Source organism: Pteropus medius, unplaced genomic scaffold (genome assembly GCF_902729225.1).
Source record: "Pteropus medius unplaced genomic scaffold, Ma_sr-lr_union100, whole genome shotgun sequence".
NCBI classification, from domain to species: domain Eukaryota; kingdom Metazoa; phylum Chordata; class Mammalia; order Chiroptera; family Pteropodidae; genus Pteropus; species Pteropus medius.
Genome location: NW_024349519.1, coordinates 28,872,434 through 28,881,577, shown reverse-complemented (window position 1 = coordinate 28,881,577; position 9,144 = coordinate 28,872,434). Strand labels below are relative to the sequence as shown.

The window sequence follows — 9,144 nt, the reverse complement described above, 5'->3', positions numbered from 1 at the left end:
GAGCCAGAGGGGGAGCCAGGGAGACAGAAAGGAAGAGAGAGAGAGAAGATTTTTCAGAATTTAAACTTTCTCGGGGCCTCGCGGAGACGCTCAGACAGCTGGCGGAGGGCGGGCTGTGCCTTGCTCCGAGCTCACGTGTGCTGCGCATCCCTGTGAAAAATCTTTCTTCGAAGAAACCGGCACCGACTTGATGGGAAACAACCTGTACCTGGTTTGTATGTTACATTTCCTCAAATTCCAAAGAAGGTGGCATGTTTTCCCCTCATTTTTATTAGTTGTCAGCATTCTCTGAAACTTGTTTAAATCCTTTGTCCATTGACCTGCTTAGAGTTAGTGTTTCTTACTGATTTGTAGTTTCTTTCTCTATCCAAAGCCATCGACTCCTTGTCTTCTCTGTGGGAACCCCCCCATTTGATGCGCATTTTACTTGATTTTATTGTTATTATTACTTTCGCCTACAGAACACCTTAAATATAGCCAAACTCCTTGCTATTTTTTCATAATCTCTTCTACTGCTCTAATACTCCAATGCTCAATTACTTAAGAGGAAGGAAAGGGAGGAGGGAGGAGGAAGGGAGAGAGGAAGAAAGAGAGAAGGAGAGAGAGAGAGAGTAGAAAAAAAGGAGCAGAAACAGAAAGAGGGGGAGAAAGTAGAAAATAAAAAAAGGCCGAGGGGCAGGGAAGTCTGGCCAGAGTCAGAAATACAACCAGCCCCCTGGATCCTCAGGGCTCACCCCAAACTCTGGAGGCTTCTCACTCTTTGAACGCGACTTGATCTTCCTGTGTCCCCAGGAAGAACCTGAGATTTAGTCCTTAAAATGGATACGAGCCATCACTCTGGCCTTCACGACAAACCAAGCCCCAGCTGTCTGGTGGGGGGTGGGCGCTCAAGGACCCCTGCAGATCCTCTGAGAAGGGAGCCGGGAGGCAGGGGCACGGAGGAAGCCCCTGACTTCTCACTCTGGGGGTGAGGCGCTCAGAGTCCCTCTGAGACTGTCCTTTCTGGGGATGAGCCACTGCAACTGGCACCGACAGGGTCCCCAAGAAGGTCTGTTTCTAGATCAGAGGCTGATAAGGCTCCTTCCATTCTGACCCAAATGCTGACAATCTGAGCAAGGTACAGCTAAGTCCTCCGCCAGGGCCCCACGAGCTGATGGCCGCTCAGCCCTTGGGAGCCGCCCTGGAGTGGCCTGAGGGTGCTTGGCTTTCCATCAGGCCACTGTCCTAGGATTACCAGGAGAAGGGAAAGACACAAGGGGAGTCACCATGTCTACAACTACGGCACCTTCAGGCACAGGCTGGGGCTGAATTCTCATGCGCATTCGTTTCCTGATTGTCTTTTTAGGGGCTCCCCAAAGAGACAGTGGTCTGGGTGGAGTTTACAGAGCAGAAGGAAGATGAGATGTCCCGGCAGAGCGACGCTTCGGCAAGCGGCAGCGCGAGGGGCCGTGAGCGGCGGTGAGGAGGCAGAAGGCGGGGTCCTTCTCCTTCCTCCTCAAGGGTGGACGTCATGCAAAAGCCAATCGAAGCTCTTCCTGGTGGCATGCGATGCCTCCCGCCCCCCCAGGGCCCACGCTCCCCATCTCTACACGCTGAGAACATGTCCCCCAATCCAACGGGTGGCCCCAGGCTGGTGAATGGAACCAAAGGCGCAGGTGGAGGACTTGAGAAGAGACTTACGTGAAGGCAAAGGCTACCAAGGCCCCACTGACCACTATGAAGTCGAGAATGTTCCAGAGGTCACGGAAGTAGGCACCCTGGTGCAGGACGAGCCCCAGGTCAATCATCTGTGAGGAGAGAAGAGACGGTGCTCGGCAACCTCGTCCCCACCCTCCAGTCTCCGGGGGAGGGGCGTTCGGAGGGGGCATGATCATTGATGGGATACCTCATCCCGCAGGGATCGGAGAGCCGCCAGGGGACCCAGGGAAGAGTGAGGAGCCCCCACCCGAAGACAGGTGGCCCCTCTCTACCTCATGACCTGCTGGTTTTTAGGCCCAAACCTTGGGGTCCCCCCTGACTCCCCTTTGCCTTACACCTCACTTTGGATCCACTAGCAATCCTTCTTGGTTCTGCCTTCCACGCCTTCCAAGAATCTGCCCGCTTCATGCCACCTTCTCCGCCACCACCCTGGTCTCACCCCCATCATCACCTGCCTGGGCCAGCGGGCGCCTGTGAGCACCTGACCCCAGTCACTCCCTCCTCTGCTCTGAACCCTCTATGGCTCCCACCTCACCTGGGGTAAAAGCCAAAGTCCTTCCTGAGGCTGCCAAACGCCTGCATGACCTCCGTGTCACCTCCCTGCCCTGGCTTTCTCCACTCTCCTTGTTCAGTCCTTCCGATCACACTGGCCTCCTCGCTGCTCTTCAAACACACCAAGCATTTCTAATCCCTGCGGCTAGCCTCCTGCGCCAGGGTGCCATTCATGAGGGTGCAGAATCCCTGAGGGTGCTGGCACTCACCTTGATCACCATCTCAAAGGTAAAGACACCTGTGAAAACGTAGTCAAAATATCGTAGGACCTGCAGAGGATAAAAGCGAGGGAGCAGGGGGTCATTGGCTTGCTCCAGAAGAACCCCTGTGAACCTAGCGATGGCCCGCTGGGGTGTGCGACCTCCAGCAAAGTCCCCGAAGAGCAGAGTCTCCACCCAGAGGAAGCACACGGCTGCCGTGTATGGTTGGGCAGGATGTGTACTGCACAAGGGCCCCTCCCATCTCAGTGTAGATTTGTATGTTGTGAATGGAACTGTCCAGCAGATGGCAGCAAAATCCTAACAAAATCATTCTATTAGGCTGGTTTGCTTACCAACAGGAAGGGTACCTTTTTTATTTTCCAAGGCTGAGTGGTTTCTGCATGGATGAACAATGTCCTGCAGCCTGGCTCTTCCCCAGGCCACACCATAGCACATCTGTGGTGCGACACTGGTGTGAGGATGTGACTGTGCTGGCACAGTGCCCAGGATGTGGTAAGCCCCGGGAGAGACTCCATCAGATTTGTGTTGAAATAAGGGCTGATAGTTACTGAGCACCACCACCAGAGGGCGTCCGTGAGCACCTGAGTTAGGCCAGGGCCCTTCTCAGCTCAGAACCCACTGTGGCTCCGAGTCCTCCCTAAGGGCCTGCATGATCTGCCTGGTCACCTCCCTGCCCTCACCTCCTCCCAGTCTCCCTCTAGCTCACTCTGCTCCTGCCACCCTGAATGTCCTCACCTCAGGGCCTTTGCATAGGCTGTTTCCTCTGCCTGGAATGCTCTTCCCCAAGCCCCATCTTGATTCTCCCCTTTCCTCCTTTATGGCTTGGTTCAAATATCACTTTCTCAGTGAGGCCCTCCCTGACTGCCTGTTTAAAATGCCACTTCCTGGCACTTGTGATCTTCCTCACCTAGTCACCCCAACACACTTATCACTTCCTGACAAACCCCATTACAGTTATTAATAATCTCATTGTCCATCTTCCCTACCCAAATGTCAGACCCTTGAGGGCAGGAGTGTTTGCCTGTCCCTGCGGCAGCTTCCAGTTTATAATACACGGCCAGGCATACAGTAGGTGCTCAATAAGTGCTTGCTAAATGCATGCGTGAATAGCTGAAACTGTACTGGGTCCTGCAGGAGCTGGCTTGCATTCCGGTTATGTGTGGCGTTTGAAGGGCCATCACGGACCACTGTGGCCAGGGGCTGACTTCCTGGAATGGGGTGGTGGGCGCAAGGGGCTAGAAGGATCTGGGTAGGCAGAGGGGATGGTAGAGGGAGGCCACTTAGGTGCGCTGGGCGAAGGGCACGGAATGGCCACAGGCCTTGCCCTCTGAGCTCTGCGAAGGCAGAGATCGTCTCATACTCTATCAATTCTTGATGTTTAGCTCAGTGCCTGGCACACAGTAGTTGCTCATTACATAACTATTAAATAAAGCAATGAATGGAAGGAAGAGAAGAAGGAAGAAAGGTGTGAGGGAAAGGCAGGCCAGGGGTCAGGTGAATCAGATTCTGGAGAGCCAAAGAAGTTGAGCAAGAGGAAATCAAAAGTCTAATAAATCAGATTGAACCATATCTAATGGTCATGATCCTTTAGACCTATATAAATGGCAATTTTCCGTGGGTCACTCTAATCCAAAATGTTCTCAGTATCGTTCATCCCAGGGAAATGCTAATCGAAGTCCCCAGGAGATTTCATTCCATGCCCACCAGGTCGGCCAAGTGAAGAAGCCACCAGCACCAACAGTGTTAACAAGACTGTGGAGCAGGGGGAGATCCCTACATGGCCATTGCGACTGTCACTGCAGCGTCTCATGAGCATCTGGCCCCATCTACTGAGTCCGACTGGTAAAAATTCTGTGATTGAAGAACTGCATTTCTGGTTTTACACCCTGGAAAGCCATGCTCAGGCGCCCCGGGACAGGTGGGAGTGGGGGGTGTGGTGACAGCATTCCAAGGTGGAGAGCCCCCAAATACCCGTCAACGAGAAGATGGATAACAAATCGTGCCACATGGTGGAACATTCAACGATGAAAAAGTGTGACTGCCACGATCCACAACCATACATGCTCGTCCACAGCGGACACAATGCTGGGTGACAGAAACGAGGCACAGAATGATTCCATCTGTTCAGCGGTAGAAACCGGCAACCCTAAACTCTAGTGTTTGGGGATGCATGTGCAGGTGGGGAAACCGGAGACGCTAAATGTGCTCCTTCCAGAAGCCGGGTCATGCTCACCTGGAGGGTGGGGTTTTTCAAGCTCGGCACCGTTGACTTTAAGGGTTGGGTCCCTCACTGTGGGGGGCTGCCCTGGGCACCGTAAGGCCATGAGCCGTGTCCAGGGCCTCCAGCTACTCGATGCCAGTGGCGCCTCCACCCGCCCCAACTTGCAACAATCAAACATGTCTCCAGATGTTGTCTCAATTTTGAACCTCCGTCCAGACGGAAGGAGAAGGGGGATCGAGACGGTGCCAGTGGCCAGGGGTGATTCTGGCCTGATTCCGGCCTGGGGAGGTGGTTATATAAGGGTGTGTGCACTTTAAAATCCTTGACAAATGGATCATACATGTTATAGGCACTTTTCTGAAGCCTATTCTAGTTGCACTAATAGAAAGAACTCGGGGAGGGGTCCCTGGGCATCAGCTGGCAGGACAGGTCCACTGTGTTTCTGACGAGAAGGGGAGGGCTTTGAGGGGAGAAGTTTGAACTTGGAGATGAAGCAGAGAGCTTTGCAAAATGCTCCATGCGGGGCTGGTCTGAGCCCTGCCTGGGTTCCTACAGCATCAGGAGCTGCAGGGGCCTCCCTGAGCCCACATGCCCACCCCCTTCCTGCCGGAGACAGGGCCTCCTCCTGTCTCCTGGAGTCAGCAGGGGCTGTGCTGAGCCCCCTGAAAATGTCCCCTCCCTGGGTCTGGGTCCCTGAGAGCCCCAGGGGAACAGAGTGCAGCCTCAGCCCTGCCCCGGAGCTAGTTTCCTCCAGGAGCCGTGTTCTAATTATTTCCTTCCATTTTGCTTCTCCTGCACCCCTTCCAACCCGAAGTCGGATCCCCAGAGCGCCTGCACGGCCTGAGAAGGGAAAGAAAATGCAAGGTAAGCTGCCGGAGGCGGTCTTGGCTTATGTGGCCCTCCAGCCTTGCCAGGCTCCTAACCTACTTATCGAGGGTAACAAGGCCTCGCTCCCAGTGGAAAATGTACCTATGGCACTGGCAGGAGGGTGAAGGGGACAGGAGCTGGGGAAGGAGGCATCGCTGCCAGTCCAGCCTGGGCCACGCTCTCGCCTGTCAGTGCCTCACTTTCCCCTCTCGATTCATTCCTGGTTGGTGAGTTTCATGAGGGGCTAGGTGCTCAATAAATGGAGATGGTTGAAGGAAGCAGCAGGAGCTCTAGGGGAAGTCGAACTGGAATTCTGCTGTGTGACCCTGGACCAGTCAACTTAACCTCCCTGATTCTGTTTCCCCATCTGTCCCATGGGGATACCTGGGAGGGCTTGCTTGCCAAATGCCATGGGGTGGCACCTGGAACTCAGCAAGTGCTCAGTTAATAGGGGCCGTTTGCTGACCCTGGACCCTCAAAGGGTGAGCTTTACAGCTCTTCAAAAAGCTAAAACTTTAGGCTGTGTTTCTGAATCCAAATAATCCTTTTTTTCAAAGCTTTGCGTCAAAATGGAAGAATCTGCTTGGTACGACCTGGCTGCCTAGGGACTGCCTGTGGCGCACCCCCTGCCTGAGTGTCCCCCACATTCCGTGCAGAGAAAATGCAGCCCCGCACCCCACCAGCCTCGCTCCTCCCACCAGGAACTCCAGCGGTTTCCAGCCCCAGCTACGCTGGGCTCCTGAAGCCCCGCTGGGCGCACAGGGGGCCACAGCCTCCTCAAGAAATATCCCGCTTTCCAGAGCATCCCCGGAGAACTGGAGCCTCCCTTCCGCCCTAGCTATGAGCTTCTGGATGCAGGAGGAAGTGGCCTGAGACAGAGGAGCTGGGCCAGGAAGGAGACGACGGGTAGGACTCACGTTGTTCCGGGGTGCATTAGGCTGCACGGGGTCCTCGGCTGCCAGGGCGATGCTGCTCATGGCAATGACCATGAGGATGCACATCTCAAAGTAGCGCAGGTTCAGGATGTAGTGGCACAGGCGGCGAAGGCTGTTGGATGTGCAGAGGTCCACTCAGACCATGGGCTCGCAAGTCCTTTCCTTCTGTCATGTCCTTGACCTCCTACCACTACTTGAGATTTGTCACTCCCAAAGTCCCACACCCGATAAACTATCAAGCTCCTACATCTGGGGGCTCTCTCGGGGTCCTGGAAAGCCAAGAAGGCAGGGGGACCCTCAGCCAGGAAAGATATCCACACGCCCTCTTTATAAGTTCTTATCATTCCCAAATACCCTCTTGGAACATCTGAGTTCTAGGCTGGGTTGAAGAAATACTGTCCTTGATTCTGTAGGAGAGGAAAAAGTTTTTCAGGCATAAAATGTTCTATGGTCAAAGAGAACTGGGAAAGTCGATTGATTATTTTTTTAAATTAGCTGAGTGATCTTAGGCAAGTTACTTATCCCCATCGTGCCTCAGTGCTCTATGTGGCCGTGAAATGGCCACATCGGGCATGACTCACAAGAATGTTAGTATGTGCCCGGTGCATGGTAAGGGTCCCAAAACATTTGTTACTTAAATTATGAATTGTAGGCCTTATAAGAACCTTTAATATGCTAGTGAAATAATACTTAAGTACTTAAGCTTTTAAGTGGAGCTAATAATAAGAAATATGTCACAAGGGTATAAGAACGGCAGCAGGCCTGAGTGGTTAAGAATGGGGACGCTGGAGTCAGTCTGTCTCTGGGCTCCCCCATTCGTTTGCTGTGTGTCTTTGTGCAGGTGACTTCACCTCTCTGAGCCTCAGTTTCTTCATTTGTCAAGTGGGGATAAGCACAGTACCAATCTCATAGGATTATGATGAAAATTTTAAAAAATTTGTAAAGCACTCAGAGCTGTGCCTGACACAGAGTAAGAGCCACGTAAGTATCTCTCTAGTGAAACAGATAACGTCAGCTAAATAAAAAAGTAAACACACAGGATAAGTCCCTGAGAGGCAAACGATAGAACGTAGTTACCCTCCAGCTTATTCGACACGATTCTCCTTTGTCGAGAAGCATTTTGAGGGACCAGAGTTTTTTTAAGAAATACCCTTTGGAAAAATGTAAAACAACGCTGACATACATGTGATAAATTGCTCTCTTAAACAATCCATCCTCCTCGAGGATGCCTGAGACAGAGGGCCACGGGACTCAGAGGCCATCTGCCCAGAACCCAAACCCTTAGGAGCACAGCTCGGGGACCAGGGCTGCCACGCATGGCCGTACGGGCAGCCGTTTCTAAGAGGTGCTTCTCACGCCGCTGACAGGTGTCGATTTGGATATTTATGACAATGATTTTCTAGCTGACGGCAGGAGGGGCTCTTCTCCAACAAAATCAGTACTTTATGACAAATGTCTATCTCATGCGAGTTAAGAAAAGGGCTTTGTTTTAAAATTGGTTCGAAGGTCCCCTGTGGACTAAGGGAGGCCTTGGGGGGCTCCTCTCCCCCATCGCCCTGGGTCTGCGTCTGCTCCCTGGCCTGACTGCGCCGCCCCAGCTGCGGGTCATACTCACGGGTTGGTCGTGGAGAGGATAAACATGGAACTGTAGGGGGGCATGGGCTTGGGGCCGTCTTCCCCGGGGTCATCTTCCTCCTCCTCCTTCTTCTCTTCCTCCTTTTTTGGCAGTGGGTCTGGGTTGGCGTTTTTGTTCACTGTTGGGACAAGAACCAACACAGGGCTCCCGCCACGATTTCCCACAAGCCTCTGGGCTCCTGTCTGCTCCCCAGAGCAGGCAATAAACAGCTAACACTGGAAAAGTGTGTACTGTGTGCTAGGCACCATGTTATGCCGTTTAATCCTCACATGACCCTATGACGTTGGTACTTTATGATCCCCATTTTACATATGTGAAAACTGAGACACAGAGAGGTGAAGTGACTTGCCTAAGGTCACACAGCTGAGACATGGCAGAGCTGGGGTTTGAAGCTGGGCAGCCTGGCCCCAGAGTGCCTTGCTCTCAACCACTCTACAGCTTTGAGTCGGGTGGGACCCTCACAGGACATTAACACAGACCTGCCCCCATGTCATGATGACTTTTGTACTGTCACTTAGAGGCAGGCAGGGTGAGTCCCAAGAGCCTCACTTTATAGGTGGGGATACTGAGCTCACCTCCCAGTGAACCGCAGGGTTTCCCCAATTAACATCCCTCTCTTGGCCAGGGCGAGGGGCCACCACCCTCCCAAGCACTGATTCTGCATCCTGGGCTGGCTACGTGTCCACGGGCAGGCTGAGACTCTCTGAGCCTCAGTTTTTCCATCTGTAAAATGGGCACAACAGCAAGATCCGCCTGGTAGGGCTGTGGCGAGCGTTTACGGAGCAAACTCAGGAAACTTGCACAGAACTGACCCTGGAGGAATCAGGCTACTGCTGTAGCCTGAAAACAGCAGGCTCACTGGGCCATCCCTAAATTCCGAGCTGCTCTGGTCCTAATCTTCAGTGGGGGGTCAGGGGTGGGGGGGTTGGAACGGCCAGTCCCTCAGGGGCCTAGGCCTTCGCTGTGCAACACTCAACCGCGGCTCGTCCCAAGGGGGATGTGCTCGCTCTAAGT

At 53.4% G+C, this 9,144-nt stretch overlaps 1 protein-coding gene across 1 annotated transcript in view; it reads right to left on the bottom strand.

Moving 5' to 3' along the window:
• The window catches only part of CACNA1A (calcium voltage-gated channel subunit alpha1 A), a 205,288-nt gene that overhangs the window by 51,705 nt on the left and 144,439 nt on the right, over positions 1–9,144 (bottom strand). The window contains 4 exon segments of the mRNA XM_039882761.1: positions 1,681–1,787; positions 2,460–2,519; positions 6,477–6,606; positions 8,110–8,248. Of these exon segments, the coding sequence (XP_039738695.1) occupies positions 1,681–1,787; positions 2,460–2,519; positions 6,477–6,606; positions 8,110–8,248 (436 nt within the window).